At 31.8% G+C, this 19,110-nt stretch overlaps 7 protein-coding genes across 7 annotated transcripts; 2 read left to right on the top strand and 5 right to left on the bottom strand.

Moving 5' to 3' along the window:
* Nucleotides 1-183: 183 nt before the first annotated feature.
* Nucleotides 184-2,505, bottom strand: DNM1 (dynamin-related GTPase DNM1; the record flags this gene model as incomplete). Its single annotated transcript, XM_046081345.1, has 1 exon — nucleotides 184-2,505. One exon carries the CDS (start codon nucleotides 2,503-2,505, stop codon nucleotides 184-186), a length of 2,322 nt encoding a protein of 773 aa, XP_045933175.1.
* Nucleotides 2,506-3,258: 753 nt separating this feature from the next.
* RTT109 (H3 histone acetyltransferase RTT109) lies at nucleotides 3,259-4,704 on the bottom strand (the record flags this gene model as incomplete). Its single annotated transcript, XM_046081344.1, has 1 exon — nucleotides 3,259-4,704. The coding sequence occupies one exon, from the start codon at nucleotides 4,702-4,704 to the stop codon at nucleotides 3,259-3,261; it is 1,446 nt and encodes a 481-aa protein (XP_045933174.1).
* A 1,659-nt stretch (nucleotides 4,705-6,363) lies between these two features.
* SCDLUD_004673 (uncharacterized protein) lies at nucleotides 6,364-11,160 on the bottom strand (the record flags this gene model as incomplete). The annotated part of the gene is made up of 1 exon (XM_046081494.1): nucleotides 6,364-11,160. One exon carries the CDS (start codon nucleotides 11,158-11,160, stop codon nucleotides 6,364-6,366), a length of 4,797 nt encoding a protein of 1,598 aa, XP_045933173.1.
* Nucleotides 11,161-12,416: 1,256 nt separating this feature from the next.
* On the top strand, nucleotides 12,417-13,346 carry POP4 (RNase P/RNase MRP complex subunit; the record flags this gene model as incomplete). Its single annotated transcript, XM_046079361.1, has 1 exon — nucleotides 12,417-13,346. One exon carries the CDS (start codon nucleotides 12,417-12,419, stop codon nucleotides 13,344-13,346), a length of 930 nt encoding a protein of 309 aa, XP_045933172.1.
* Nucleotides 13,310-13,684, bottom strand: SHG1 (Shg1p; the record flags this gene model as incomplete). The annotated part of the gene is made up of 1 exon (XM_046081413.1): nucleotides 13,310-13,684. One exon carries the CDS (start codon nucleotides 13,682-13,684, stop codon nucleotides 13,310-13,312), a length of 375 nt encoding a protein of 124 aa, XP_045933171.1.
* Nucleotides 13,685-14,466: 782 nt separating this feature from the next.
* SCDLUD_004670 (uncharacterized protein) lies at nucleotides 14,467-17,325 on the bottom strand (the record flags this gene model as incomplete). Its single annotated transcript, XM_046079362.1, has 1 exon — nucleotides 14,467-17,325. The coding sequence occupies one exon, from the start codon at nucleotides 17,323-17,325 to the stop codon at nucleotides 14,467-14,469; it is 2,859 nt and encodes a 952-aa protein (XP_045933170.1).
* Nucleotides 17,326-17,955: 630 nt separating this feature from the next.
* SCDLUD_004669 (polyadenylate-binding protein) lies at nucleotides 17,956-18,660 on the top strand (the record flags this gene model as incomplete). The annotated part of the gene is made up of 1 exon (XM_046079363.1): nucleotides 17,956-18,660. The coding sequence occupies one exon, from the start codon at nucleotides 17,956-17,958 to the stop codon at nucleotides 18,658-18,660; it is 705 nt and encodes a 234-aa protein (XP_045933169.1).
* Nucleotides 18,661-19,110: the final 450 nt, after the last annotated feature.

The raw sequence follows: 19,110 nt of genomic DNA, 5'->3' as shown, positions 1-19,110 counted from the left end.
TATTATCATTATTATTATTATCATTATTATTATTGCAAGGCAGATAAAAAAAAAAAAAAAAAAAAGATAAAATGGTAGAATATATAAAAAATAATAAATTATAACTTGTTCGATAAATATGCCATACATATATATATATATATATATATAAGTAAAAAAATGCAGAAAACTTAATAATTGCAATCAAATATCACTAATAATATTAGCAGCTTCCTTGTAAGTTTTTAATAAAGCAATATATCTTTCTCTTTCTTGAGCCAATGTTTGATCTTCCATCAACAGTTCATCAAAATACTCATCTTTATACAATTTGGTAACTAATCTGTTTTGAACAATTTCCTTCGAATAATTAACTAATAAACACATAATAGCCTTTGGAATTTGGTCTTCAATCATTTCTCTAATAATGCCAAAATAGGAAACAATCAATCTTCTAATCAATTCACATTCCAACTCCTCTCTCTCGGTTAACTGATATTCTCCGTCATCATCATCCTTTCTTAGGCTCAAATCCAAGCTTTCCATACCAAAAGTGCTATTTCTATTATAATCTTCGTATCCAGTTAAAGTTGTTCTGGACAGGTTAGAATTGGTTTGCGATTTTTGTTGGTCTTTGCCAAAAAAGTAGTTCAAAAACGAGTCCTTTGGTGGCTTTTGGTCATCAGCAGTGGGCAATTGTGGAGGATCCGACGCATCATCTAAATCACTGGCATTGGAATTATTGTCAATGCTGTCACTGCGTTCACCAGTAGGGTTTTTAGATGATTCTGTTTGTGTTCTCTTTCTATCTTCATCTTTAATTTTCCTTTCAGCAGCCTGTCTTTGTTTTTTTCGGTCTTCAACTATTTGAGACATCGCAACTGTAGCACTAATGAAATTTGGATGATTAGTGTTGATATAGGCACGATGGATGTCAATCAAACTTTCTACATACGAACGAGTAGGTCCTAACCTCTCTCGTAATAATTCACTAACAACCTCCACCAGACGAACCTGCAATTTGGGGTATCTAGTTAGTTCTGGGGAACCACAGCTGTGGCAAATCTTCGTCAATTCTTCATAAACTAGTTCAACACAAACTTGTGATGGGTCTAATAACAGCGTGATTTGAGGCTTGACCAGTAAATCAAATGCTAATTCCGGAACAAACAAAGAGGGTCTGGGACCGGTAGAATTTCTAATAGCTGTTCTGATCTCTCTGATGGATAAACTCGAAGTAGGATCAATGGAGTTTAATGATTTTCTAAAAATATTGTTATAAATGTAATAGATTCTTGCACCACCACACAATTCTTTGGTGCTGATTTCAGAAGATGTACCCTCAATGGATGCAATAAAGTTTTTGGCAAATTTGTTCATCAATTGTAAAACTAAACTAGCTCGATTTTCCCTCGTAATAATATCAACACCACCAAACATCTCCAATTCTTGTTCAGTTTGACTAATCAAAGTGTTCAATCTGGCCTTGATGTCTGGCAATTTTTCCCTAATGTGGTTTATCAAAATTTGGTTTAAAAGTTTTGCCAAATAACGAGTGCCACATCTATTGGAAATAGCTCTATATACAGGATGCCTATCAAAAAATTCTTGTTCACTTTTTAAAGATTCTCCAACACTTTTATTTAGCTGAATATCCTGTTGAGAACGATTCACAACACCAACAAATCCCAGCTTTAACGGATAAACTTTACCAGATAGAATATCCAATGCATTAGTGCCAGGATCCATCAAATCTAACTTTGTAACAATACCAATTGTTCTCTTCCCCAAAGGATCAACGTCTCTCGCCAATTTCAACGACTCGGAGTTAACCAAGTCCACATTGGCAGGCGAAACTGCCAAGACTATGCAATTTGGTTTGGCTATATATTCCAGAATTAAGTTCTTGATTTGTCTTTCAATGTCTGGAGGTTGTTCGCCAATGGGAACCTTTGTGATGCCTGGTAGATCAACCAAAGTTAAGTTCAAAACATGTGGCGAAAAAACTTTTAGATTGATAGGAATTCTACTAATACCCTTATTTTTACCAGCAATCCTGGAGGTTTCTCTTTCAATTTCCTTTCTGATATCATCAAACTTGTAAAATCGTTTCCCTGGAATATGCAAAAACTCACCCCATTCGTTTTTTACTTCAGGCTTGTAAGTAGAAATATTCTTTCTCAAATGCTCCTCTAAAGTAATTTCCCTTTCTTCGTTTTGGTCATTTGAATCATTATCATCATCATTATCATCATTGTTAGATGAAACTTGCTCATCGTATTCATAAATAAGTGGCGAATCTTCACTAATGTTATTTAGTTGAAGGACCAAAGGTCTTCTAGTAACGATACCTGTTCCCCTTGGTAAAAAGTCTTTACCCACCAAAGTTTCCAAAATGGAGGATTTACCAGAAGATTGAGAACCAACAACTGCTAAAATAGGTAGATCTAAAGTATCGATCCCAGCATCATACATAACATCTTGTAATTTATTAACTATAGGGATCAGATCTTCCAAACTCGCCATTGTTTTTAGAACTTTTTCTTTTTTTCTTTTTTTCTTTTCTCTTTTTTTTTTTTCTATTAGTTTGTTTATCCAGATTTATATAAAGTAAAGTGCTTAGAACAGTGATGATAATTTCAAGATATTAAAAAGAGTTGTGAAAAATAACCAAAAAAAAAAAAAGAAAAAAGAGAGAAGAAAACAGAAAAAAAATATTTAACGATACTAATGGAGAATTAACAAATGGTATAGTGGCAAAATTCTAGTAAAAAGATGTGAAAATAACAAAAATGTTAAATGTGGTTGAAATCGTAAACAGAAATAAAAGATATTACAGATCAGAAAAAAAAAAAAAAAAAAAAACAACAAAAACAACAACAATTTTTTTTCACAAGTCCGGAAATTAATAAACAAGGTTGGCAAATGATTTTGGTTCATTCCCTCCTGCCCCCTTTCTTCTCCAAATTATATAGGAACGTTCTCTCAGTATCTGCATAGATTTCTGAAGGAGTTACATTTTAGAGAAAAATCATTGGTTTATTTGTTCATCCAAGACTAAACAAAATGAAATGCCATATCTTACACAACATAACATCAAAAGTTTAGAGTTATTTACAATAAAATCCGACAATATACAAAGATAAATATCAAAAATTAAAAAATTGCTCATCATAACTTTACATTATTGATTATTATCGTTATCACTGGTAAAATTTTTACTTTTCATTTTAATGACCCCCCCCCCCCCCCTATGCTAAAGAATACATAAAATTTAATTCATCTCTTTTTTCTATGGACGACCAACGAGTTAAGATTGTTTATTACAACAGGATTTACTATACTACTGCCATCGTATACCTTTTCAGCAGAATATTTATACGTACCAATAATTGAAATGGGATTCAGGCTTAACTTCCTATAATACTCACTTAAATTAGAATATGAGTCTAATGCACCTTCTGCCGTGTCATATTCTTCTCCAATAACATATCTTTTGAGATTCTTAAATTTTTTTTTTGTTGGTGGTATGTATATTGAATAGTCGGTTAAGGTATCCTCACTTAATTTTTTCTTCCATAAACCACTTACACCTATTACACCAACTACAATACCCAAGTTAAACTCCTGCCTTCCCTGTAATTCGTTCCAAAAAGCCTTTAACTTTAAGCCATCTCTTCCTTCCTCAATGTTTGATCTGATGAATCTGGTTTTGGGATCATCGGGAAACAATGGAATAACCATATGTGACAAATCATTTTTGTCCCCATATATTGTACCGACCTCCCAGATATCTCTGTGTTTTAATTTACAAATATAACGTTTATAAATCATAGAATCATCCTCCCCAGGAATTTTAACTTTAGCTTTAATGGTGTTATCACCGCTAAAACTACCACTCGTTTCGAAATTATCCAATAAAGAATCGATTATTGATAACCACCAATGCAATAGTTGGTCTCCCGATAAAATGTGTTTATTACGGTTTTTAGATGACTCAGAAAATAAGTATTGTGGCTCAGGTCTCGTAAATAAAGATATTTTTGTCATAATCTTGTTTTGAATGCCATTTGCCAGCACATAATTAGTTGTAAATGGAGGCGACACTTTTGAAGCTGTTTCTGGGCATAGATCTTTTCTATTGTCTAACCTTTGTGCCAAAATCTGTAATGCCTGTTTAGTACTTGTATTTTTAGTAATGAAATTATTTTTATCATAACCAGCGTAATTGTTTTTCCTCAAGCGGATAACATTTTTTAAATAGTGTTGAACTTCTATATCAAGCAAAAAATTTAGGATACCTCGAGTAATATTCTTCGTACTTAATTTTATATCACAATAACCATTTGTATCTGCCTTAGAGATAAAGAGATGTCTTTCCAATTCCACAATAACTTCTTCAGAACAGACGTTTCCACTTTTAGAAGGATTAGAGTTGGCAACTTTAATAAGTAGATAAATTAAAATATCAATAGCAAAAAAAATTTTTTTGTTGCAGCTCACGGCAATAAAATGCTCAGCTTTAACAACGGTGTCCTGAGTGGCATTATCATTAAGGTCACCAACATTATAATATAAAGATTCAACTTCCGAGGAAGGTGATTGTAAATGGAAAACTTCAAAGTGCGTACCATCTAATTGAGGAAAATAGCTTTGCAAATATTCAGCAATTGAAAAGCCATTAGATTTAACACCCTCTGTGGTGACAAAATCAGTTGAGTTCATAGAAATTTATATTCACTATATGTGTTTCTATACTAAATACAAAAATTTTGGTAGGTACAATCCAATCCTACACTTTTTTTTTTTTTTTTTGTGCTGTAGGATTTTAAAAAAAAAATTCCTAAAATAATATTGATAAAATAAATGTATGGGTTCATATCTCCGGCTAATCTTTCACTTGTCATTTAACTGCTATTTTATTTTCTATGCGTATTTATTATTATAACAATGCATATTAATTAAAACGTACGTAAAAATTTATCCTTTTACAAGAAAGTTAAGAACTATAGAATGTAAACACGCTATAGAATAAACAATTGATTTATACAGTCAGTTAAATCGTTCATATTATGTATTGTACCTAATAATGTTACACATATTCCTACCCTTAATTTAACATATAACAGATTATATATTATACATAATATAACCATGTGATAATATCATAAAACGTATTGAACAGAAGTGAGACTAATAAAATCGATAGGTAAATCCTTAACAAAGAAGGCTAAAAAAAAAAAAAAAAAAAAAAAAAAAACTATCGTCAGTTATAACATATAGAACATCCGCTATCTAGAAGCCAAATGGGTTTAATTTTGATATCAATATTATATTTTGCAGATTATGAATTCTCATTTGAAAAAAGGGCAGTATCTTTATTTTGTTGTAAAATTCCCTTACATTTCTCAATATTAGGAAAGTTAATGATTTTATGATCTCTGTCACATATTTCACAGCTACACCTTGTTTCTTTCTTGCACTATTCTTTCCTTTGTTTTCTGTCTGAAATCTTACAAAAAGAAAAATCACTATTTAGATTCTTTGGAGACATAGTAATGCCTATAGACTGAGGAAAGAACACAGAGAGTAGTGCTCTTTCTTATTGCCGACTTGCTTCTCAAATACAATTTAATTTTGTTAACAGTGACAGCTGTGAAATCATCATACCCGTCAATTACCATATCGGCAATTATTGGACAATAATTTAAAAGCAAAGCACTTTCGAATAAAACGGGATTTACAATTCTTAAACCTCTTAATTTAGCTAGGTAGTTAATAACTTTAGTACATGTCGAAATAGGACAAGTTAATATATAGGATGCAGGCTTCTTGCTTATGGTATCATGCTAGGATATTCAATCACCAGATGAATACATCTTATCTTTCCTTATATAACAGAGTATTATTTAAGTTATATAAAAGGTCTCTTCACATAAGCTAAAAGAGACCAAGGTGTATTATTCATATTAACAGGTATATTACATTATATGAAACATTCTATTGATCGGTCCGATCAGCTATTTGCTCAACATATATAAGTAAAGAAAGAATCCATAAAAAAAAAAATTACACACCCATACATTTATTTATCAATATTGTGTTGAGCGAATAGCTGATCTAACCGATCAATAGAATGATTCATATTATGTAATATACCTGTTAATATGAATATACACCTTAGTCTCTTTTAGCTTATGTAAAAGGGACTTCTTATATAAATTACGTATAACTTAATTAATATAATATTATAAAAGGAAAGATAGTATTTAGAAGCAGCCATGCATATGACGAACAGGCAGATAGAAAATAAATATACACACCCGTACATTTATTTTCTCAACACTCTCCCTTACTTAATATTATCATAGTCTTTGTATAGTATTAAGTAGTAATAAAGGTGTCACGGCATCTTTCGTGTAAAGCTCTTGAGAGAGGTTTGGTCATCATATCAGCTGGTTGTTCTGTTGTTTTTAAAAATTGAATGTTTACCTTTTTGGTTTCAACGGCTTCTCTTATGTGGTGATATTTTACGTTAATGTGTTTTGTACGGTTGTGTTGTGTTGGATGTTTAGCAAGTGCAATTGCAGATGTGTTATCAGCCATCAAATCAATAGATGGTATTTCAATGTTCAGGCCATTAAATATGTCAGTTAACCAATATGCTTCTTTACACGCTTCACTCATGGATATATATTCTGCATCAGTAGAAGATAAGCACATTACTTTAATTTTCTTGGAACTCCACGTAATGGGTGCACCACTGTAAACTGTGATGTATCCACAGGTAGAATGCATATCCGTCTTATCATCGGCATAGGATGCATCACTGTAGACAGTAAGATGAGACGGAATACCTTTTTTATAAGTGAGACTAAAATCTTTAGTAGTAATTAGATAGTCAACAACTCTTCTAGCAGCTTTCAGATGCACATTTGTAGGCGATTTGAGAAACCGAGATAAAAATGAAGCAGCAAAAGCAATATCATATCTCACAGTATTCGAAGCAAATAGCAGTTTTCCCACCATGCTTTGAAATCTAGTGATATCGGAAGTTGGAGGTTCAATTGAAGAAAATAAATCGGCATGTTTATCTAGTGGAGTATGAATGGGTTTAAATGGAGGTCCAAATTCAACAAGCAATTTTGAAATATAATCGGATAGAGAGACCGAAATTCCTTGTGGAGATTGCGTTATGTTCATACCAAGAAATTTTGAAGCAGGTCCAAGATCTTTCATCTGGAAACACTCGGACAAGTAATGCTTGACTTTAGAAACATTAGCAGAAGAGCTACCGGCAATCAATAAATCATCAACATAGAGTGCAACAAAAGTTTCATCGGAGTTATTGCAACAAACAAACAACCCATGCTCAGATGGATGTTTTGTAAAGCCTATATGGGCTAATTTTCCAGCTATAGTTTGGTTCCAAAGAAGAGGCGCTTGTTTCAAACCATATAAGCTTTTATTCAATTTCCACACCATGCCAGGAGCATGTGGATAACCAACAGGAGGACGGACATATATGGGTGTATCAATAGGTGCATTTAGAAATGCCGTGGTTACATCCATCTGGTGGATTAGGAAACCACGAGATGCAGCAACAGCAAGAAACAAACGAACGCTGCTATAACGAATAACAGGAGCAAATGTTTCATTGTAATCAATACCAGCACGCTGTGTAAAACCTTGGGCAACTAAACGGGCTTTGTACAACCCTGAATCCTTAATGGTAAAGACCCAACGAGAACCTATAGTTTTAGTGTCGGATGGAGGAGAAACCAAATCAAACGTGTGATTTTCAACAAGCGAATTTAATTCCTGTTGACACGCACTTTTCCATTTTTTACCATTTGGACCTTTTAATGCAGCACTAAAGTTTTGTGGTATTTTATCATCATGGGTTCCAAAATAGGCCATAGCAGATAAAGCAATATTAGAGTGCTCAGGAAATGCTGCTGTATGGGAACGTTTAATAGCAGTGGATGAATAACCCTCAGTAGCGTTGGTTTCAGTCTGATCAAAAACGTCAGGCGATGTATGGACTAAGGAATCTGTTGTTCCAGTTGAAGCTGGTAATAATGGTAATTCATTTAGTGATGGTACAGTCGAAGAGGAATTTTCTGATGTTGATGGTGAGGAAGATATAGAAGTAGATGGTAAAGCAAGATCCAAAAGCTGAGAGGTAAGTGGTGTATTCCCACCATGGGGAATGAAAAAGGGAGCCACTGATGACGATCCAAGGAAAGGAGCTGTTGCTTCACCAACTTCAAGTGGTTGAACTGAAGTGGTTAGTAATTTCTGCGAGTCTGGTAATAGTTTTGAAAAATCAGGAGAAGGAATGGATTCAGATGATTCTGTAGCAGGCAAGGATGAACTGTTTGAGAAGGGAACAAGGCTGTCCAAGGAAGCTAATTTTTCTTTAGAGGTATGTTCACCAGTTTCATAATTGGTTGGGAGAACTGATAATTGTTTGATAGGATTTGCAGCAATACATGATTGCCTAGGAGGGAGAATGGTATCTAACCCAGTTTGAGTACTTTCAACAGGCTGATGTCCGATGTACGGCATTGGGGAATCATCAGGCATTCGATGAATAATTGAGTTTGTTGCTAAGGGAACTAAGTCAGAATTGGTTGTATTAGCAATTTTGTTATTCTGTAATGAGTCAAAGGTCTTTTTATCATCTGGTAGAATTATATCCCCGTCTGAGTCAGACGATAAAGATGAGGTATTGATATTGTTTATCATAGATGTCATTGGTGGTAGGTAAGTTCCTTTACTAGCCATACTAGGATTAATAGATGAATTAGTTTGGGTTGATCCAATAGATGGATACTTAGGGGGTCCTGTAACTTTTGAATCAGCAAAATTATAGGCTTTTGACGAGTCAGATGAGTAGGCAAATGGAAACATAGTATCATCAAAAACAATATCTCTATTAGCTGCAACAAAAATCTTAGCACTATCAATATGATAAATCCTATAGGCTTTGTGAGAGCTATCATAACCAACAAAAACACCAAGGATAGAGTTTGGCATCAATTTTCCATCACGATTAGACTCTGGTAATGTAACATACGCAGCACATCCAAATACATGTAGATGTTCTATATTAATAGATTTGGGAGATTTATTAAACCAGATACAGTATGGTATTTTGTTATTGTTAAATGGACGAGGTGTCCTGTTGATAATATAGACAGAAGTTTGTAGTGCCTCTGTCCACAAATAGGGTGGTACCTTTCCTCCAATCATCAATGCTCTCATTCGTTCTTCGATAGTACGATGTGTACGCTCAGCAATTCCATTTTGATAACTGGAATGTGATACGGTGAATTCATGTTTCACCCCTTTCTTTTGAAGATATTCATGAAAATTATTGTTGTCAAATTCACCACCATGATCAGATCTAATAGTACCAAGTCGATAATTGTAACCATTTGCAGCAAAGAAATTCTCAATTTGGGTTATCCATGTAATCAATGAGGATGTGGCATCAGATTTGCGCTTTAAGGATATAACAGTTATATATCGGGAGAAAGCATCAACTATTGTTAGAAAATATCTAGCTTCAGTTTGTTCTTTATATCGAAAGCCACCACAGATATCAACCATGATGACAGACAGTGGTTGTTTATACGTAGTGGTTGAAGATGTCGACTTGTCATGGATACCTTTTGACAATTGACAGGTTGGGCATTTAGGATACTTCTCAGAGTTCAAAATTGGTTTTCCAAATATCCGGGCAGCGGCATTATAATATTTAACACTGGGGTGTCCTAATTTAGCATGCCAGATTGGTGCACTTGATGAGGAAGCTGCAATCTTTTGTGAGACTGGGCCAAACGATAGGTTGTCCGCAGCAAGAGAGCAGAAAGCAAAGGAATCACCACACCAAGAATAAATACCGCCCTTAGTTTCAATACCAACCTGACGTAACACATCTTTTCCATGTAGCCAGACGGTACCGTCTTTCTTGAATACAATGTCATAACCTTCACTCCTAATTTTCCTAACAGAAATTAGATTGTTCTGAAGATCAGGTACATATAAAACATCCCTGAAGACAGTTCCATTTATATTAACAGTTCCTATTCCTTCTGCCGTTAATCTCTTTCCACCAATACCATTAACTGTTGTGTTACATGGTAGTAGTTCTGTAAAACAACTCCTATTATCAGTCATATGTGCTGAACATCCACTATCTAAACACCAAATAGGTTCAGATTTGACAAAATTATCACATTTTCGGGATTTAGAATTTCCGTTTGAGAAGAATGCGCTACTTTTGGTTTTTTGTAATATTTCTCTACATTTCTCAATATCGGGACAATTGATAGTTTTATGATCTTTGTCGCATAACTTGCACCTATACTTTGTTTCTCTGTTATATCTTTGATTTTTGGCTGAGACCTTAGTAAAAGCATCACCATTTTGGATTTTCTGTGATGTATTGAGGGTTGAAGATTGAGAAAGAAAAGCAGAAGATAATGGATTTATGGCATTGTCTTTATTCTTTCTTGTTGCTGACTTATTAGTCAAATACAATTTAATCTGATTAACAGTGACATCTGTGGAATCACCATACTTATCAATCACCATATCAGCAATTGCTGGACAATAATCTAAAAATAAGGCACTTTGGTATAAAACTGAGTTTGTCATTCTCAAGTCATCTAATTCGACTAGATGATTTATAACTTCAGTACATGTCGAAATGGAAGAAGTTAAGGTATAAGGTGTAGGCTTCTTGCTCATGGCATCATAGTAGGATCTCAAAGTACCGGAGGAATACATCTCATTCAAGCTATCCCAGCCGGCCTTGGTTCTTAGATAATAATTTGTGCCCCGAAAAGCATTTGTGGCAGCTGTATATGTATCTAATGTATTTTCATCGAGAGATTTTCTGATGGCCATGTCTGCAATTCGACTAGCCGTGGTAAGCATTCTAGTGGTAACAAATGTATCAGCATTATTAATGTCTGGTATGTTTAATAGACCAGTTTGCAAGAAACTCACAATATATGGGTTAAAGGCTGTTAACATATAAGTAAATTCGTCACACCATTTTTTATAGTTGGAATTTCCTTTTAATTTGTAGAGTACTTCGGGTATTGCCTCAGGGCTCATAACCTGTTGAGCGAATAGCTGATCTAACCGATCAATAGAATGATTCATATTATGTAATATACCTGTTAATATGAATATACACCTTAGTCTCTTTTAGCTTATGTAAAAGGGACTTCTTATATAAATTACGTATAACTTAATTAATATAATATTATAAAAGGAAAGATAGTATTTAGAAGCAGCCATGCATATGACGAACAGGCAGATAGAAAATAAATATACACACCCGTACATTTATTTTCTCAACATATTGGATACACATTTCTAATAACATCAAACACAAAATTTTGGTTCGCAATATATTTAATTAAAAATTAAAATAAAAATAATATAAAGAAATTATAAAATATTTATATTATATAATTAAAAAACTATATGTTGCATGTTAAAATTTTTAATTCATAAATTTATTATTATTATAATTAAAATATAAATAAATAGTAAATATTTCTATTAAATAATAAAACTTAAAAGACCTTTTATTGCGAACACAAAATAGTATTTAATAATAAATACACAAAATAATGTATGGGTGTGGCGTTTTTTTTTTTTTTTTTACTACTACTTTATATATCGAATTCATAAGTGGAATTTTTACATAAGGTATAATTATAACCGAAATTTAATTTTTATTGATCGTCAAAAACAGTTATTTGATCATTAAAAGATACTTTATGTTTGTGTAAATATGTATAGTGAGATTTATAGAGCATAGTAGATGGATAAGATATATGATTACATTAAAAGATATAAAACATCAATTTAGATACATTTGTTGATCTTTTTTACCCAATTTAGCAGCGCCACAATAAAGGTTCGTAATTACTTTTCTTTAACTTAATTTCTTTTCTATTATTGGCTAAAATAATGAAAATGTCCATATTTTATGTGATAATATTTTTCATTGGAAACACGACTTATATATTAACCTTTTCTTTGGTCAAATTTGTCGTTAATTGTAATTTGAAAAGATCATATTGAAGTTTATTTCAATTAATTTTCGTGTTAAGTAACTATGAGATACAATGCAAACTTTAATTACTAGACGTGTTTCCACTTTGTAAATTACAGGTTATATATATATATATAATCTTTCATTTCGTATTTTCTTTAACCGCTCTTAGTTATTTTTTTTTTTTTTCCTTTTTTTTTTTTTTTCTTTTTTTTTTTTCTTTTTTTTTCATGTACATGTAATGTGTTATTTGCTTTTGAGCAAGATTTCAAAAATAACTTTCTAATGATTAAAAGTGCAACGTTGCAACTATCAAGAGATAAGCAAATAAATTTTTTAGAATAGAGTAACCATGGATAAAATCCAACCATTTGTCAAAGATTATCTATTAAGCAGCTCTGGTAAGGATCCATCTGTTATTGAACAAAGATTATATGAAAATTTGAAGTTATTACCAACAAAGAAGGAAAAAAAATCTAAAACAAATAGAAAAAATATAAGAAAAAAAACTGGAAATAAACTTTTAGGTTTAGGCTCAAAAAAAATTAAAAAATCCTTATTGAAACAAGAAAATTACAAGAAATTAAACCATGACTCTAGAAAGAGGTTACGTCAGTATATTATTGAATGCAAACGGACAGCTAGAATTGCACATGGTTTAATTAACAAGGAAATCAAAAGAGGGAATTTGACAGATAATGATAAGGGAGAATGCCATAAATACCTTAAAGAAGCTTTTAGTGAAAACTATATTCGCTTGTTTCCAAAATTTTGTGCACTTAAAAAAGGATTGTATGAAAATCTTTGGTTACCATATATAAAAGAATTATTGAGAATTACTGATAAACGGTCGTTAGAGAAGCTAAATGTAAATGTTTGTTTGCAAAAACTATCCATAGCTGATTATAATGGATCATATTTAAAAGTTATTAAAACAAAGAACAGAAGTGTTTCTGGAATCGGTGGGATTGTTCTTTGGGAAGCACAGAAATCTTTTATTATGTTGTGTGAGGGCAAACTAATTGATGAAATAAAAATTATTCCCAAAGATGGTACTGTATTTGAAATATGTTTGCCATTAGATAAAACTCCAAGTAATAAACATACAGAGCAGGAAAGGAATGAAGAAGATGTGGATGATAATTCATCGGTAGTTTTTAGTATTATTGGAGATAGATTCAAATATAGAAGCAGTGATAGAAGCGGGCGTAAATTTAAATCTAAAAGATGTGATGATCTTTTCTATTATTTACTAGGATCCGAAAACTCTACAAGCTCTTGAAGCTGTGCTTCTATTATTTTTTTAACTTCCGAATTGTCAGTGATCGTAGTCTTTATAAGCTCATCTATGTTTGGTTTGTTTGCTTTGAAATACTTTGATTCTATTAATGACATCGATGTTGCTTTGTTGTTTTTAAATAGTAAGGAATGATCTTTGTACACCATATCTTGAACAAATTTAGTTACAGATTCTGTAATATATTCCTGTATAGTTTGGTTGCCCGATATGCTTTTATGATTATTGATTATTTCCTTTTTGATATTATCAAAATAACCTTTCTTCTTAAAGTTTGTTGCAATTTTCTCCGGTGTTGAGTCTTTAATTGTGTTGTTTTCCATCTAAATAGAGTATTTATGTGATGTGTTTTGTTTAATGATTACCTCAAGTGATTTGTAAGGAAAGGTGGTATAGATTGAATTTTTTTTTCACCAATGTATTGATTTTTTAATGAGTTATAATCAGCTTAGAGAAAAGTTTTTTTTTTTTTTTTTTTTTTTTTTTTTTGAATATATTAAGCAATTGAAAACAACCACTATAATCAAACATCCGTAGCTACTAACGTTTTGCATAAACTATTTTTACAGTTATTCTTTTCTTCTAATAACAAATAAATTAAAATAAAATAAAATAAAATAAAATAAAATAAAAAAAAGAGCATATAGAATCTACCGATATTGCTAGTCCCTTAGTTCCCAATCTGAATTTGGTTGTATATTGGATCTAAGAAGACAGTAACACAAGAATAGGTAAAATGTCTTTATAAAACTTAATTTGCTTGCCCGTATAACTCAATTATATTCTTTTTTTCAACTGAAAATTTTATCCTTAAATAACAATAAATAAGAAACATTGTCAAAAATAAGAGTAAAATTGTAATACATTTATAAAAGTCAATTAAAAATGATTTTTCAATCATTTTAATAAATTAGCAAGAAATGGTTGCACGGACGCAATCAGTTTAGTCAGAATACTCTCCCATTTAACAGTTAAATGGGGTAAAAAAAGAAAAATGCACATACAATAATATATTGATTTAATAATTACTCGCTTAATACTAGCAAATACATGTATAATATTTATAATTGTTTTAGTAAGCAAAACAAATAAACAAAACTTACTCTTACACATTACCAGTACTGTCAATAACAGATCTTTTTTTTCTAACTTCGATCGGATTAGATAAAGAATTTTGGGAGTAATGATTTTCAAACCCCTGGTTTCTTTCGGAGTTTATCATGCTTTGGTAATTACTATTCGAAGACGATGGCCTTCTTGCCAAGTGTGCTTGAAGTAAAGGTGTCCTTAAATTTGCATTTTCACCTTCATTATCAATTTCGCTGTTTCCAGTTTGTACATTTGATAAAGAAGGCTCAGTATTCAGGTGAGACGATGATGGCGATAAAATAGGAGTCAAGGATGAATAGGTGCTCCTTTTTGAAACTTCATGCATGATCAGGAAATATATGAAAACCAAGCCAAAAATTCCAATAATTATACCCATGGCAAATGAAATATAAGGTAAGTGCAAATGATAGGGCTTTTCTTTATTTAACCAATTTAATGAAAGTGGCCGATCTATAACAAATATACAGGATGTGTTGTTATTAGTGGAACAACCCTTCTTCAAAACTCTTACCTCTTTGTCAGCCACCGAATTCTTCAACTTTATAAAATAGTTGCCTGGTGACACTTCCTTACATACCAATTCTTCGCCGTATTCAGTCATTATGTCTCGACCACAATTCAAAATGCTTGCGGTTGAATTGGTAGAAATGATATGCATCTTTAGCGTATCTTCTAAGCGGCTAGAGTTTAACGACATTTCATCACCGTCCAATAGCAACGAGCTTTCAGTTGGAACTAATATGGAATTTGGCAAGTTATGTTCAAATATAACATTCAAGTTTGGAAATTTTTCAAAAAACAGCAAATACTCACTAGATCCTGTGGTCTTGATCAAAGCACTCAATGTGATATCCAAGTCTAATGGGAAATAAAGCTTATCTAAGGGATGAACCACACCTTGTTCGAAAATAATATCTCTGTTCTTACCAATAGTTAAGTTGCCGCCATTGGTATTGATTGAGCTGATAGAAATATCCACTGTGTCTTCGTTACAGCTGTCCACATTTAATTGAACATTTCCCCCCAACAGATTTTTAAAAGTGTAGTTTTTCAATTCAGTATCAGAGTAGAACAAACCTTCAAAAATATAATTTTTCATAACCATACTTAGTGCAGTGACATTACTTTTGATGTAATCCAAATTCAACTCCAAATCATCCCATGAATCATAGCAAGGTAAAAAAATTGTATAGCCGTGCTTATTAGGTTTCAAATCCAGTAAATTTAATTGGTCTAAGAACAACAAAGATTTGGAACAATGGAAAAAAGAGCTGACGGACTGAATAATATTACCTGGCAATGAAAAATCGTTGTCTACCAAATATATCAAAGTACTTCCTACCTGTAAAGGAGTGTTATTTATAACTTGGGCTTTATTATTAACACGATATATAGCGTTATTATCATCGTTATTGTTATTTGAAAGTTTGGAAAGTTTTAGTTTTTGACAATTACCACCCATCAAAGCATTATTGTCGCAGAACATAGAATTAACAAGTCTTGCACTTCGCATCAATAGAGAGTTGTCAGAATGGAATGTTTCATTCAACCAAATAGTATCTTCCAAAAAATGGTAGATCAACTGGTGTTTAGTGAATCCGCCTGACGATGCCTTTGCACCCGAATTGATTAAGTAGTCATCGTTAGCAAGACCCTTATTCATTTGGGGAACAGAAACAAATAAAGTAATATTTCTGTTGAAGGATTGGTCGTTAATTAAACATTCCAAATGTCTAATGTAGAGTTCATTGATAAACTCAAAGGCGTTCAAACTTAACAAATATTTCTCTGTATTAAAAGTTATATTATATGACAAGTCGCTCATGTCATCAAAAAAATAGACTACGTTTTCGCTCGTTATTTCATTTACCTCGGGGCTAGAAAATGTAATTTGAGGCCCTGAACTTGAAAACATGTCGTCATTTATAATAATATTTTGGAAAGCATTAAACGTTATTTTACCGCTTTTCCCATTTAAAAATTTGACAGTTGTTTCTTTTTTCTCATCCACATTACAAAGGCCAACATGCATCCCAAGTATGTTTAGGTTTTCCAGTAGCTTTATTCTATCAGCTTTTAAAACCAAACCCGACGAAGGATTTGAAATATCCTTCTCGTCTAACAAAAGATAGTTTACTTCAATATCTTTAAACTGTTTATTTAGAGTTTTATCAGAAGGTACCAATAGGGTGGTATCGTTTAATAGCTCAGAAAAAGTTTCTTTGCTGTCATTAACAAATTTTTTTATAAAGCTAATATTTCCATGGTTTTCTAGTGAATAAGTTTCAAGAAGTTGTGGTAAAGTTGGGGGATGCATTAAAGGTAACAATTTGTCTATTGAGTGCATACTTGCATTTTGCAAAGTAGGAATGTAATTAAAATCCAAAACACGAATTTTATCAGTAATGGACGATCTGTATAATTGGATTTGCAACTTATCTGCTTCTTGCTGATAGAAATGGTTCCAAATGAACGGAATTTTAACACCGGATTTAATTAAAAAGGATTCGTTTCTGTTATAATTTTCATCCACTTTTATAACATTGTTATATACTATATATTCATCGATATCAAATTCGAAGTCATCCTCATAGTTTGAATAGGTAAAGGCAGAGTTTATTGGTGCCAATAAGGTAAAATTGTCTAACCCATTTAAATAATCTATATATCCGTGACGTTGAACTTGTAATAAAAATCGAGAAAACATAACATTTTGGGAAAGTAAATCTATTACAGTTGTGAATTCAGGTGGTTCCTGTGGATCGGTATTATCAATTTTACATTTGGCCAACAAAAATAATAATTGTAAAACAAAAAACTTTTGGAGAAAGAATTTAAAAGATTTAAATCCCATTCTGAGGTTATTTTTTTTTCTTTTACCTGGGCAATCTTATGAGGTTTGGTCTTTAAAAGAATATCTAGGAATAAAATGGTAGACGATTTAATATGATCCGTTAAAATATTAAAAGTTTATATTAATTATCCTTTTTTTTTTTTACTATTTTTAATACTAAAATATAACACAAGTGGGAGAATGCTATAAATCAATTGAATTTTTTTAATGTATTATTTAAAACTTGTTGATTTTCATTGTTAAACAAAAAAGAATGTGCACTTAAAATATTCGTATTAGCTTCAATTCGGACATTATGTTTTTTTAATAAAAAAAAAAATAAAAAGAAATTAAAAATCATTACAATATTTTTTTTTTTTTTTTTTTTCATTTTTTCCGTAATATAATTTTTTATTTTTTTATTTTTATTTTTATTTTTATTCCTGGGATTTCTCTTTCTCATTTTTATTTTTTTCCCTTTTTCTAAGCTTGCTTACATTTGTTTAATTTTGTAATGTTGGTTATCTTTTTTTTTTTTTTTTTCCCCATCGTAATTATAATGTTTAATGAATAAAAAAAAAAGAAAAAAGTAAAAAGGGGAAAAAAAAGAGGCATACACTTGTAAGGCAGCAAAATTTTGATACTCAAACTATGTCCGAAGAACAAAGCCAACTTTTAAGCAATAGTGAGACTCGTACAAGTACCATCGCTGAAGAAACAGCAAAGTTGTTACAATTACAACAAGACATAGCCAACCTAGAAAAACAAAATGCCCATCAAGCTTCCGGTATCATAATTGGGACAACAGTACCCAGTCTACAACACGACTCTGTGCCAGTGATACACAACAACGACGGAAATAGTAATGGTTCTGTGGGCACTGTAGGTGTCCTGACTCCAACTAGCTCAGGTGTCATTGGCCATACTGTTGCTTCTCCTTCTTCTCAACCTGTAATTGACTATGCTGCAAAAGAGCAAGTTGATTCCAGATCAGTTTATGTCGGAAATGTAGATTATAGTACCACACCGGAAGAATTACAACAGTTGTTTAAAGAAAAAGTTAGTGTTGTGCAGAGGGTTACCATATTAACAAATAAAGTGACTGGGCAGCCTAAGGGTTATGCTTATGTAGAATTTGGAGATCCTTTAGATGTGGCCAAAGCTTTAGATTTAGATGGATACGAATTCAAAGGCCGTCAACTAAAAATTAATTCTAAAAGAACAAATATACCTGGTATGAAACGTGGCGGTTTCAGGGGTGGTAGAGGCGGCAGAGGTGGTTTCAGAGGTGGTTTCAGGGGTGGTTTCAGAGGTGGTAGGGGTGGTTCTAGTAGAGGAAGATTTTCACCATATTAGATGAAATGGAGGAAAAAAGAAAAAAAAAATTTGTGATGAGTCTGCTTTTTTTATTTTATTTTTTATTTTTTATTTTTTCTATATAAATATATACACGTATGTGTATGTTTACTTGGGAAAGAGCTAACTGTATAAATAAATATTATTTCAAAAGCCATCACTTTGATGGTGGCAAGGGTGATTCAAAGGATATATTTCTAGTTGATATAAAATACATTAAAAAAAAAGAAAAAAAAAAGAAAAAGATAGAATGGAAATCTTGTTATTGTTGTTGTTGTTGTTGTTGTTGTTTTTTTTTTCTTCTTTGACAGTATGAGACACCCTTCTTTCTGTACTTATCTTAACTATTATTTATTCTGATTTTTTTTTTTTTTTTTTTTATCAACATTGTATTTGAACTGAGAAAAGTTTGTACAAAATAATAGATCGATTGTTATAACATTCAAGATT

The sequence above is a fragment of the Saccharomycodes ludwigii genome, chromosome VI (assembly GCF_020623625.1).
Source record: "Saccharomycodes ludwigii strain NBRC 1722 chromosome VI, whole genome shotgun sequence".
Lineage (NCBI taxonomy): Eukaryota > Fungi > Ascomycota > Saccharomycetes > Saccharomycodales > Saccharomycodaceae > Saccharomycodes > Saccharomycodes ludwigii.
This window is presented reverse-complemented; position numbering and strand designations above follow the sequence as displayed.